This window comes from Molothrus ater, chromosome 13 (genome assembly GCF_012460135.2).
Source record: "Molothrus ater isolate BHLD 08-10-18 breed brown headed cowbird chromosome 13, BPBGC_Mater_1.1, whole genome shotgun sequence".
Taxonomy (NCBI): Eukaryota; Metazoa; Chordata; class Aves; order Passeriformes; family Icteridae; genus Molothrus; species Molothrus ater.
This window is the reverse complement of record NC_050490.2, coordinates 20,461,755-20,475,997: the sequence shown is the minus strand read 5'-3', so window position 1 is coordinate 20,475,997 and position 14,243 is coordinate 20,461,755. Positions and strand designations below refer to the sequence as shown.

Below are 14,243 nucleotides of genomic sequence, written 5' to 3'. Positions count from 1 at the left end.
AGGTGATGAAGTTTCAATAAGGTAAGGAAAAAACTTGTTTGGTATTCATCCTCAGAAAGTAATAATCCTCAGTTCAAAACAAGTACATTTAAGTGAGAGTTCAAACATTAGCGTGCTGTTCCTAGTCCACTGTTTTCTTTAATCACTTTTGTCACAAAATAAGTACACTTATTAATCCACAAGCAATCTGAAATTGAGAGGTTCTAGAAGTACTAGAAGGAAGATTTTTAAAATGGTCTGGAAAATGGACAAAGTAAATGCAGGTAAGAACAATTTTATATAAAATTAAATAACTGACTGCACAAATTCAGGACAAGGCTGCTGGGCTGTATGGTATTTCTGCAAAATAAAGCAATGGGGACCATAGTGCCTCACAAACTGAGTCAGTGTCATTCTGCTGCCACAAAAAAAAAAAAAAAAAAAAAAAAAAAAAAGAGCAAACAGTAAGCATTATACTTGTGTGTAATATGCAGACCTTAGATGCATGAAGTAATTCTTGTACTCTCCACTGGCATGGCCTCAGCTAAGCCCTGCATCTAGTGAGAAGACAGCAAAAGAGTTGGCTATCATAATATTCTCCAGATAGAAAAAAAGTTGATGGCAAATAATTTGTTTCTTAACAATATTCACAGTTTAGAGGACAACTGAATTTGCTTTCATGAACTGCAAGTAGGTGTAAATTAAAGACTAAACAGAAATAAGCAAAAATATTTGAAAAGTGAGCCTAAAGAAGTTATAAAATTTATGTCATTTCTAACATTTAAGTTGGGTTTTTTTTTAAGTAAAACAAATGGGTATAGTTGATCTTGGTCTGAGATGGGAAGTTGAACTACATTATCTCCAGAATCTCCTTCCAGTCTTGTTTTTTTGCAATTCAGTACTTTTATATGAACCAGAATAGGACAAAATTGAAAACTCAGTCCAGGTGGACAAATTTGTAAATGCCAAATCTGTGTGTGTTTTAAAGCTGACTGCCCATTATTTGTGTCAAATTTGTAATCCCACTTTTCCCAGCTTTATTATGCTATGAAAATAAATGCTCTGCTTTCTTTATAATATACATGTCTTCATTTAAGTATTTTTCCTCAGCAGATAGCCTTTTTTTTGAGTCTAATTATAAACTATGAACAAGGCATGACTACCTTTGTCTAAGAAAGAATAAAAGAGCAAAATTAATCTTTGCTTCCTTTTGCTTCAAACAAAACATGTCCAACACCAGACTTCCAATGAATGAAAGTGTGGCAACTGTCTGATTTTTCATATTTGGAGGATTTTTCCAAATTTCTTGTATCTTACAGAATTTGCAATAGCAAGCTGACGCTGTAGTTGATTTTCATCCAAAAGCTCCTTTCCAATGCAAACCACTAAATATGGGAGCCAATAAGCAGGACTGCTATTCCTCAATCTCATTTCTTGCACTTTGAATCTGGTTCTCCATGTCCCAATGCAGCCCCAAGCCTCATCTTCAAAACTGGACAGTGTTCCTAGGAAAAGGACCAAATTCCAGATCCTGATTTCAAATGAGAATTAGTTACAATAAACGAAGATACTCAGCAAGATAGCTAAGCTTGCTAAAAGACTAAGGATGCTACTTGTATTTGCAAAACTAGCTTGATGTTTTGTGCTGTGCATTGCAATTATTGTGATGCAGACGCATTTAAAAGCAACCCGGCCAATTTCCGTATGCACTGTTCTCTGCGCCATGACTTTGGGAACAAATAGTGCCTGGCATTGACGGCTCTCGTGGGCCATGAGTCCGGCCCGCCGTGCTACCGACGGGCGAGTCACCACGAGCCGCCGGCACGACACCCATGTCCCCGGGGGGAGCTGAAGCGACCGCCGCCTTCCGCACTCGCTCCCGGACTGCGCCGGTCACGGCGCGGAGCTCCTCGGAGCGTCCCGTCCCGTCCCGTCCCGTGCCGCTCCGCCGGGGCGCCCCGAGCGCAGCGGCCACGGCCGGGGCTGCCCAGACGGGGCCTGCGGCGCCCCAGCGCTCCCGGGCCCCGCCGCGGGGCTGCTCGCTCTCCCTACGGCACTCCGCGGAGGAATCGAACTCGGGTGATGAAGACGGCGGCAGCCAGACCCGGGCCGCTGCCTTTAGCTGCTCCGGGCCGACGAACAAGACCGACGCTGCTCTGCTGACATCAGGAGGGCGCCGCCGGCGGGACCAGCCCGCGGCCCGCCTCCCGCCCCGGTACCGCCCCCGGTACCGCCCCCGGTACCGCCCCCGGCACCGCCCCCGGCACCGCCCCCGGCACCGCCCCCGGCACCGCCCCGGGCACCGCCCCGGGCACCGCCCCGGGCACCGCCCCCGGCACCGCCCCCGGCACCGCCCCGGGCACCGCCCCGGGCGTGGTCCTGCCCCCTCCGGCAACGGCTCTTACGGGTAACGCAAGGCATATGCGTCCTTAATCTGTCGAAGGCTGACCACACGAAAGCGTTCACCACACGAATGCCACAACGAGAACGCTCAGATATTCAATCATGCCAGACGGGGCTGCGATTGCCAGACCAAATTAACTTCGCAAGTGTTCGCTTTATTTACATGCACATCACTTTCTCTGAACACTAGCAACCTAGTCAATCGCACAAAACGCACCATGAAATACTGCAAATACTGCAAATACATGAAATACTGAAATTTCATTACAAGCTGGGATCGTGCAGTTTGTCTGCACCTTTTTCTAGAGAAATGTTGGAATCAGTCCTTGACTTTACTGAGCAGGAAGTTGTGCAGAGAAAACATGCACAATTATGGTGGAAAGGTGGCATTATAATTTCTTTGCACTGTTCAGTAAGGCTGCAGGCAACCTACATGGACAGTTTAGTCTGCAAAAAATGTCAGTAATGTTCGATTTTTTAGACTTGTACTTTGCCTGACCATTTCAGCTATATTATTTTGACTTTAGTTATGTGGAAAGATGAAACAAAGAGGTACGGATTCTCACCAGTTTGTATTCAATATTTAATTGATTAAAAATCACCTTGGCATCAAAGAAGGACTGCCATAAAAGTACGAATTAGTACCTTTCAATGCCTGATAAACATGTCTTTTAACTCCAAAGCTGAGTCACTTGACACAATGACTATACCTGATAATTTCATCGGCCCTTATATCCTGGCCTTGATCAGAGCTTTGTTCCAAATTGCACAGGAGATGGTATCTTGCCACACTTTCTGTAAGACAAAAATGGGAGGAATAGGAGTAGTACTCTGATTACCCATGGGATTAAACAGAAGCAAAAATGTGGTTTGGTCAAACTGAAAGGCTCAGCCCTCTGTTTCTCTATCTTACAACTCATTCAGGAAGTGTCAGTATAAACAACCATAAGACTACATCTATACATAAAAGCATTATCAGTGCTGGTTTCTTCTGCTCCACGTAGGGATGGCTGTGTTCACCACAGGAGAGATCAAGACCTGAACAAAGTCCCTTTAGGTAGTCACTCAATTTTTCTCTGCTTCTTAGAAATGTCACGGCCAAAATTATACTATATTTCACCACCGTTAAAGGTATTTTCCTCACTTGGGTACTGTCACAGGTCTCTGATTCCCTGAAGTATTTTTATTCACTTGGAAATTTTTAGCTGGCAAGCACAGGAAGTAATCATTCCAGGCTGAAGGACTGAGGAATTGAAATAGTGTAGATTGTCCTTCTCACAGTATTATGAAAATCCTTTTTCCACTATTTTGATCCTACTTTCTATATCTCCTTTTATAAAGGTCATTTACCTGTGTCTCGTCCTTCAGTTTGAAGTAATCCTTTAGTCTGCTTTTGCCACTCTCCTTCTGTGGTGTTTGTCAGGACCTCTAATATCTGCATTCAGCACGGTCAGCTTTTGATTTTCATGGCGGTGCCAGCTATTGCTGCAGTGCATGAAAGCAGAAGCTTACACCATAATTTCTATACAGGTCTATTATATGGTTCTGGAGTGTGAATTTACAGGGGAAAGGAGGAACCCAGTAAATTGGAAATACCCAATTTCACTGTCTCGTGCAGTGCACACACACTTAGGACACAAGCCTTTTCTACTGCAATTCTACCATGACTACAGATATCTCTGATTCACATTAGAAAGCAACAGAAATACCATCATTCTATTAATTGATGGTAGAAGAATGCAAATGGATCACATCGCCAGAATTAGTGTTTTAATTGTAAAGTCTTCCCCAAATAGTCTCTGTGTTTGGATATTCTTTTTAAGCTTTCACTCCAGTTTGCATGTCTCCTGTTTCATTTCTCCTTGGCAGAAAGCCAGCTGGAAGAGCATCTCTGCACTGCAGTGAAAAGCTGCAGCTCTGGAAAGCTACCATGTCAAAAACAAGCAGCAAGTACGAAGACTGAATCACCAGAAAACAGAAGGTACTTCTATCAGCTGGTATGAAAATATCTGAATATTTTTCACCTTCGTGTGTTGTTGTCATGTTTTCCCTCCATGATCTACAATCCTACTTTCATGATAGAATTCAATGTACTAGCACTAGAATTTATTTTCAGGTTTACTATTTTATTCACTTATTTACCTGTTCAGTGCAGTCCTCCAAAACTAAATTATTGCTTCCATGCAGATTACAACACACAGAAATGAATGAAACCCTTTTGATAAACTAATGCTCCCTGTTTACAAGGTTTAGTTCATAAAATTCATAGCCTGTGGTGTCACCATAGTTTATTCTGAAAAAGACCTATTGCATCATCTCCTAATTTATCTAAAACGTTTTGATTTAAGATTTTAATTTGAGAAAACTCCATAAGCTAGTAACATCAGCTGTACCCTGCAGAGATAATTGTTTTATATTTTTCTCCCTTTCTGTGGTTGTTTTTTTTTTCCTGACTATCTTTTGTCAGAGTCCTGTGACACTATAGGTTCATATATGATTGCCAAAGTGCCAACTTTCTGAACCTTATGAGGTTTCAACTGCAGTCTTGGTGGGCACAAAAGAATGAAAGAGGGCAGGATGCTGACTTCTCTGTCCATCAATTTGATAAACTATAGCTCACCTATGGAAATCCTGTGCACTGCAGGGCAAAACCTGACACTGGTTTAGGAAACACTGCATATTATTGCTGACTGGTGTCATTTAATAATCACTGAGTTGCTTTTCCAGCCAACTACATCGGCACAGGGTGGTCCTTCCTTTTTTTGTCAGAAAAGATATGGATTTTTCTACCTGAAACTACTTTTTGGTGGCTCTCCCTTCAGCCTGTATATATTGGGGTTGCTCATAGTTTTTGCACATAACATCATAGGATCACCAAGGTTAGAAGAGACCTTCAAGATCACCCAGTCCAACCATCCATCCAGCACTTCCACTGTAACTCCTAAACCACATCGTGCAGATACAGATCCAGACACCTCTTGAACACCACCAGGGTGGTTACTCCACCACTTCCCTGGGCAACCTGTTCCAATGCCTGGCCACTCTGACAGTGGAAACACTTTTTCTAATATCTAATCCAGATCTTTTATGTCTCAGCTTAAGGCCATCTGCATTGAACTTCTTTTCAGCAGTGGCTGGCCAGAACTGTGAGCAACAAGGACTTGTGCCCAAAGATATGGCCTCTCTGGTCACCTCAGATAGTGAGAGCTCCTGCATACACCATGGCCTGCCAGTACAGTCATGGACAGCTCACATCAGCTTTGGACTGGCAGCTAGCAAAGCTCAGATTGTTCTTGTAGCTCATGGGTCTGGAATCTGGGGAATCCCATTATTTATCCTTGGAGATACACTTGCTTTTAATTGAACAGAAGGTTCTTCTTAGAAGGAAGAACCACCAGGAAGGGACCTGCTCATGGCCAAGCAATGAAGAGATAAGGAAGGTGAATGATAATACCAAGCCTTGGGTCTTTAGAACTGCTGTCTTCTATGGCTTTACTGCGGGTATTGGAACAACTCAACACCAAGCATTTAAAAATCTCCGTGGATTTCTGTATTTAAGTGACTAAATTCTAAACTAAACTATAAGCCAACACCCCTTCGCCCTTGATTTGTTCTTTCAAAGGTCTGAGCCCCTTTCAAAGGTCTTGAGCATCCGAGCTGGTCGCTGTACCGTTCTGTCCATCGTGACGGAAGGAACTACGACCCCGCGCCGTAGCGCCGGCGAGAGCTCACCGGCAATCGCCGTGCCGGCACGACCTGCCTTGGGCGGGCAGCGCGGGTGCGGCGGGTCCGGATCGAGACAGCGGCAGGCTCCCGCAGCCGGGGCAGCGCGGGCAGCGGGGCCGAGCGGGTACCGGGGCCGAGCGGGGCCGAGCGTAAGAGCCCCAGGGCGGGGCGGGGCGCGAGCCGAGGCGGGGCCCGGAGGGGCAGGCCACGCCCCCTCCCGCAGTAGTGCAGGACCACGTGCCAGCTCCGCCAATCAGGGGGGGATTCGGGGCGCTTTAAGAGCCGCGCGCCAGTGACCGCGCGCTGCAGCAGCGGCCGCGGCGTTGCCATGGAGACGGCGGCGGGGCCGGTCGCCATGGTCACGGCGGCGCCGCCGGGCGGTGGGCGGCACGCGCTGCTCGCCGTGATCGGGGAGATCGGGACGGAGCCGGAGCGGGGCGCGCTGCGCGGCGCCCTGGAGCGCGGTGAGCACTGCGGCTGCGGCCGAGGGACCGGGGCCGGGCGGGCGCGATCCCTGCCCCCGAGAGCCGCGCAACTGCGCGCTTGCCGCGTCGTCCTCTGCCGCCGCCCGGGACGAGGCGGAGCTGCCGGTGCCCTCCCCGCCCTGCGGCACTGCCGTCTGGCCGCAGGGCTTCATCCGACTCCTCCCGGAGGGACGGCGGCGGAGGCCCGCGGGCGGTGGCTGCGGGAAGGGTCGAGGCGCTGTCGGGACCGCGGGGCGGAGGCCGAGGCCGAAGCTGTGGGGCCCAGAGGGGCCCGGGCGGAGGGCGAGGCCGGGCGGGGCTCGGATCCCCGGCGCAGTGCGGGGCCGGTCTCTGCGGCGTCAGACAGCATTCCGTTTTTTTTTCTCCCCTGATCATTGCTTTATATGCATTAGTGACATGTAGCTAACGCAGTTTTCGATCGTCTTAAAGCTTAAAGACATTTCATGCTTCTCTTTCCCCTCAGTCTTTATTTTATTAGCGCTTGCTCCAAAATTCTGTCTTGTTGGAGGAATTGTCTTGCTGGACTGCTCACTGCGGTCCCAGGGACGGCTGTGAACAGGGGTCCCTTGTGGCATGGCCTCTCCCTGTCTATAGAGCAGCTGCATGGACCAGAGTGAGGGAGGACTAGACACACAGTGGACTGCTTCAGGAATTACACAATTCAGGATAGGTCTGCCATAACATTTTTCTCCTCTGTTATCAATATTTTAGTAAAATCCAGAGGTCTTGGCAATGAATTAGTCTTTGTATATTAGATGCTGTGTTGTTTAGAAGTAAGGGGGAAGAAGGTGCTGAGATGATAGTTCTTCCCTTGTGGCAGTTTCTGATCATTTCTGACCAAAAGACAAAGAAGAGCTGATCAACCACATCAGGACCTTAAGGGAACTCTTGTTCTAATAAGCAGTTAGTACACTTTTGAGAAATAAAGTAACAACTTTCTGACTCACCTTCACTTTTCCCCTCAGCTCCCCACTTCCAAGGCACTTTGGTTTGAAATAACAGTCATAACTATTGGCCAAACTGTGTTATTCAGAGATAATTCTGTGACTGTTTTCTTCCCAAGCATCAGCATTACTGAAGAACAGATGGACAGTGCAATTTAAGAAAAGGGTGGGTGTAAAAATGTCAAATATTGTCCAATTTCTTCACTTCCTGATTCACTTTTCCAGCTATCTCTGTTGGCAGGCCACTTGTTCACGAGGAATATTTCATTCCCTTTTTCAAGGGATGGCTTCAGGAGTGGTATATCTGATTATGACCATCTGGCCTCTGAAAGACCTTATTTGAAGGGGCCACTCTTGCTTCCTGCACAGCAGGATGATCATCTTCACTTGGCACTTCACTGAACTGGTGTGCCAACCTACATCCTTATCCATTGTCTGAATCTTTGAAATGGTGACAGATCAGACTGTGAGCTAAAGGATTTCACTCTAATTCTGCAGTCACATGCCAGTAACCTGAGAATTCCCATTGCAGAGGAAAAACAGGCTGTTTCCAACATAAATTGTAACTGCCACAGTAGAAATAAGTTCTACAGTTGGCCTTGTCTGACTAGAAACCTGCTGAAATTCTGCCAAATGTAACCACTTCTTTCATTTGCATCGGAGGGAGCCATTTCAGCAGTATTAGTAAGTTACTGGCAGTAGAAGTGAATCACTCAGAGCTGGAAACCTGGATTTCAGTCTCTCCTCTTACATGGAATAGGACCTCCAGCAAGTTAGAGCTTTCCCCACTGTGAAATGGGAGAATGACCTCTAGTTAAAATGGACTAATATTTGCAAATTGAAAGACATGAAAAATGAGAATAGTTAAAATGACAGCAATCTTGAGACCTGTCAGTAGTCAGCATATTATGATGTTGTAGAGAGCTGCACTCTTGATTGAGGGAGTTCAAGCAATGTGGAAATGATTCCTACTGAAGTGTTAGCTGCTGTAGAGGGCTCATGTGAAGGTAGAACAGGCTGCTGAGCAGTGAATATAAAATGGATGAAAAAGCTAGGGTTTGTTTTGTGTCTGTTCTGTTGGCCATGGCACCCTGTCTGCATAAAAAACACAAACAAACAAACAAAAAACAAAACAAAAAAAAGCAAAGAACAAAATCAACAAAAACCCAACAAGAAAAAAAAAGCTACAAACAAACAAAAAACCAAGAAAGATTTTTTTTCAGTTGATAAATCTCTTACCCTGACTGATATAAAAAGTATGTTTTTCCAGACTTCTTTCTATACCATGGTTCAGAAGAATGCAATAGTGGCTACAGGGCATTATAGGAACCTGCTCATTTCCAGGTGTAGAGCTTTGTAGGCTGTGACATTGTGAATCTGTGGGATATCTGAACAACATTTTTCCCAAAATACTGTCTAATAAATACTAGTTTTATTTTTCTGTTACTGTGTTACTTTTGTCCAATTTTGAAACAATATCTGGAAGACTAGGTCTGGTATTGGGGAGAAAGGCCAAATCTTTTAAGCAAATTACCTCAGCAGGAAATAAAGCATTCACAAGGGCATAAAGAATGAGATTGAAAACTGATGAGTCACATGGTCCCTTATCTAGGCTTTGCATTTGCAAAGAGCTTGAATATTTACCCTTATTGCGATATAGTCTGCACTCTCGTGGTAGAGGATTCTAATCAGCAAGGCTCATGTGCCACAGAGTGTTAAAGTGAAATTGTGACAAATTTGTAGAGATTATAAGTAAATTCAGACTACCTGTAGGGAAGAAAATGTTGAATAAATTGTTGCAAGTATGAGAACAAGTGAGATAATTCCACTCTTCCCTTTCTTGCTCTGAAAGAGCACCGATTCCTTCTGCAATCTAGAGGATGTAGCAGTACCTCAGATAGCACTTATTGCTGCAGTAGGACACAATGACCATGACACAGCAGCTAGTCAGCAGGATTTGCCCTGCAGAGTGCCACCTTGTTCCTGTCCAGGTCAGAATGCTCATAAGTACTGCATTAAGATTCTCTTACACTGGACATTTGGTTAAACAATTATGCTCTCTTGGAGGGTAGGATAGGAAAACACTTTGTCCATCTTCTTGCTCTATCTGTTTTCTTTATTTGTATCCCATGTCCAAATTGAAAGGGTCAGGGCTGGTAAGTTGTTTGGTTTTCTGAGTTGGTTTTTTTTTTTTTTCCTTTTTTTTTTTTCCCTGAAGGTCAGATGATTTAATGAGGAGGCTTTTGTGCAGTCTGAAGTGAATACTGTCAGTAAATAAGCATAATAAATAAGCTTTGTTACTCCACTGTGTCAGCTGTCACCAGAAAAAGAAACTAAGCTCAAAGTTTTTTTAGCTGCTGTAGATTCTACAGGGCTTGAGACTACTGACCTGTGTGATGCAATGCCTACTGTGTCTTGGTATGTGTAGAAAGCTGGAGTGTGTATCCTTGAGGATCCTCTCCCACCAGTGGCCAGCAAAAGCTGTTGCACAACATGGAGAGCTAGAACTGCAGTAAATGGGAATGATATCTCCATGGAAAATTAACATGGTTACTTTGAAAGAAAGTAGATAATAGAGGCAATAAAACTTTGTATTTTATGCAAGAGAGATGGTGAAAGAACTCTTAGTGAGGACTCCACTAATAAATACTGGAGCTGAAATTCTTGTTTCAGTTAACCTTAGAAGTCTGTGGCATTGGCCTTCAACATCTGAACATCAGCAGGCATCAGCACCAGATGCTGGAGTAGAGATTCGTAGTGATATCCTGCTTTTGTTCATTGTGGCACAGTGTAGAAGAGTCACACCATCTAGGAAAGGTTGCTCCCTACTGGGATGTGAAAATCTGTGGTTTGTAGTGTTTGGTGTCCTCCAGAATGTGCATCTGCTCACATTGAGGTCTGAAGGTGACTTTCCCGGTATGGCTTGGTGCCACTTGCTCTGGGAGCAGAAGCATCTTCCTGCTGTGATACGAAGGCATCTAGCTGGCAAAGATTATAAAGATTAAAGAACAGACTCAAGTGATCTCAGTGGGATCAGTGTCTTTGAAGGAGTGATTAGGCAGTGCGAGTTGGAGGAGTGGGAGGCTTTTGTGGCTTGGAGGATGCATAGGCTGTAAGGGCAAAGAAGATGATGTCTCTGAGCTTTTCAGTAGCATAACGATGAAGTAGCCCATCTCTGCCAGTGACCAGTGCTGGAGAGTGCAGATGTAAAACTAACATAATGTATTTGTTTGGGTAAGCACTAGTGTAATTCATTTGGCCTCATCTCTTGTTGGTTTCCCTTGCATGAAGTCCAAGTTGAATGGAGACTTGCTCACTGCATGTCCTTCACGGAACACTTCATTTCTTCAGGAAGAAATGTCTTATGCAAGGTAAGTATCTTATGGTCCTCTGCTTCTGAAGACCTTTTCCATCCTAAGTATGCTTATCTAGTAGAGCATCCCTGGTCTTTGTGTGTCCTGCTCACCTTTCTTTCTCCACTTCTGTTTCTGGAGTAGATGTAATGACAAGGACAGCTTACTTTTTCCTTTTTTTTTTTTACAGGAATTCGTTCCTGGAACATTAATACTCTGTACTGTGATCTGAATCATCAACTGCGGCTCTTTGTAAATCGACATCTGGCTCAGTTTTCTTCTGAAGTCAAAGGTCAGCTTTTTGGTTTATATGCATTAACTTTTAACTCTTGTTTTGAGTCTGGAAAAAAACAGCAAAAACAACAACAAAGAATAAAACTGATTGTGATTCAATTAGCAACTTGTTTGCCCAGGATTCTGCAGGCCTGAATGCGAAAGATAAGCAATCTTAACAGTGTGTTGGATGCAATTAATTTACCTTAAAATTACAGATCTTACTACTGAGAATAGAGTTGAATAGAAAAGTGTGCTGCTTTAAAGTCTATTAAACTAGTTAGAAGTTAGAATATCTATCTATCTATCTATCTATATCTATCTATATCTATCTATCTATCTATCTATCTATCTATCTATCTGTCTATCTATCTATCTTCTGTATCTTATTCAGATGGCACAAAGTAGTTTACTTCGTAAGCTATTTATTATCAGCCCCTTCCTCTGAGGTTTTAAAATATGTTTTCATATGCACAAAAGGTGTTGCAAGTAGTGTGTAAGAGTAGCCAAATGACCTTTTGGATTTGTCTTTTTGAAGCTCCCTTTCCTGAGAAAAATGAATAAGAGTATTATAAAAATGGCACCAACCATTAGAAATTGGGCTTGCTTAGCTTGTGAAAAGCTTGAACTCTGTTTATAATACTTTTATGTAACATATGTTAAGTTACTATAAGAAGCACAGATGACACTTGCAAAACCTAGTTTATATAAGACCATCTTATAGTTCACTGTATGTTTTACACTCTTGTCAAAGCTTCTGAATTTTTTCCGCTGGGGAAACTGTTCTCCTAATGGACAGCTGTGAAGGAAAGTACCTGGACTATTCTCAAATGTGCCACTGACTGAGAGGTCACACCTTCTCTGTGACTTTTTAACATGGAGATGGAATTTCTCTCTCCTTGCAAGATGATGTGTGCATATGTGTACACTTACGGGATTAAAAAAAAGTGTATGAAACATATAATTTGAAACACTCAGCAGATCTGTCTCAATTTGAAGTAGCTGTAACAGGGCCTATAGTATAAATAGACTAGAGCGCTAATAAATTACCATGAGTATAACATTTGCCCAAGAATTCTTCTAAGTCAGAGTTGAAACATCTGGATTAATGTTAGCAAAATGTATCCTACTCAATTCCCTAGTGTAGTCCCTGAGGAGCAAGGGGTGATGAATGTGCCCTAGCTTTGTTCCTGAGGAGCAAAAGGTGATGAATGTGTTGGCAGTCTATGAAGAGGTTTCTGTGGTGGATCTGGGGAACTGCAAGTTTGTTAACCAACTGTAAGACTTATTGAGCAAAACAGCAACTAAATATAAGGCAGGATTAGTGTCTATCTTTGAAGACTCATCATTGCTTCTGCAAAGGGAAGTTCTGCTTTTCAAATGTCTTGTAGTTCTTCAAAGAGATCAGCAAACATGTAGATGAGTGATTCAGTCCACCAAGCAAAAATATTTGGGGGATCTAAGTCTATGAAGTCTGTTTAAGAAAGCCTATTGGCCACAGAATTAGGGGCCAGGCTTTGGTATGCAGAAGATACTGACAGAAGGATGGGTAAACAGAAGCTTTTTTTGATATACACTGTGTATAGAGACTTAGTCCTGAACTGAAAGCTTGAAGCTTAACCTGGTGTTAGTCATGCTGCCCTCTTCTTTAGAGCTTTATTTACACACCTACAGAATTTCCAGTGGGACTATACATTCCAGCTAGCACTACATAGTATCTGTTCTCTCTGGTACATTTTTGGGAAAGGAAACGCATAGCTGCCTCTCAGCTGCTTCTGCTTCTGATGTACTTAGCAGTAGAGATGTGAGAGATTCTGGTCTGGGGATCCTAGTAGACATGGATTGACCTTAGGACCAGAGGTATTACTATAGGGGCTCCTTGGTTTGTGGCAAGTGTGTATATCTGGCACACACAATTTCTCTAATAAATCTCCCTGGCAGCCCTTAAGGCTAGAACAGCCAGACAGAGAAAGGCTTTGGGATTAGGGGGGTCTAGAAAAAAGCTTTGCCTCCAGTTAGATATTTGCACATTTCCTGTCTGGACCCATGTTTATTCAGTAAGCATAGATCTTGAAATGCAGCAAGATGATCTGTCAGAGACAAAAGGAGTATGTGTGAGAAGAATAGATACAATTTAAAATGTGTTAAGCAGCTATATGGGACTGTGGAAAATAATGACAGTCTGTACAGGAAGATTGTGTAGGAGATAGTGTATCTTGAATGCTGAAAAGCTTAAATTGAGGAGTTATGTTATAATCCCAGGATTTCCTTGATGGTGGTAGATCTTGAATGCAGACAGGTTTCTCTCAGTGACAGCAGTAAGCTATGGTTATGGCATGGTTTGTGGGGAGGAAGTGGGAAAGACTGCTACAAGAGAAATTTCAGATCACAACTGATAATACAATCTAGAAGAAGCTGAAAATGTGAACTGGGAACAGTCTTGTCTGCATTCCATATGTACTATCAGATAATACCCATTGGAATATAGCTGCAGTTTTAAACGCTCTCTTAGTTTTGCAGTTTCTGCTTGAGCAGCTATTTTTAACTGACTATTTTGATGGTAAAGAATCTTTATAATTTTAGTTTATTTTTTAAACTTTTGCTGCAGCTTGCTGCAAATTCATTGTTATGTATCCTGTAACAGCCCTGTGAAGGTGTTGTTCATCACTGTTCTCCAGATGAACATACATAAAACTAGAGCTTTTTTATTGTTGTTTGGCTTTATACTTTATTTACCCTCTTGTTCCTACTGTGGGCAAAGGGAAGAGTGTACACAACTGATTTTCCTCTTAGCATTCGTAGCTTGGTGCTAGCTCCTCTGAGCAGATGGCCGTCCTAGAGCTCTCCTGAAATCTCTCCCAGCTAATGTTGTTTTGATTCCATACTACTAGAAAGATCCCAGTCTGACTTGTGTGGGGAACATGTACCTCCACACTGGTATGCTGAGTAGGATATCTGAAGGATAAAACTATTTTTTTCAGAGGTGCATTAACTGGAGAATATCATTCCCTTAAAGGCTGATGCTTGCAGTCTGATTAGGGAGAAGTCAGCTGCAGCACAGCAGTTACTGTAAAGCCAGA

General features: G+C 43.6%; 1 protein-coding gene across 1 annotated transcript in view; it reads left to right on the top strand.

Moving 5' to 3' along the window:
* Window positions 1-6,436: 6,436 nt before the first annotated feature.
* The window catches only part of MAP1A (microtubule associated protein 1A), a 50,658-nt gene continuing 42,851 nt past the window's right edge, over window positions 6,437-14,243 (top strand). Inside the window, 2 exon segments of the mRNA XM_036389736.2 lie at window positions 6,437-6,572; window positions 11,081-11,182. Of these exon segments, the coding sequence (XP_036245629.2) occupies window positions 6,437-6,572; window positions 11,081-11,182 (238 nt within the window).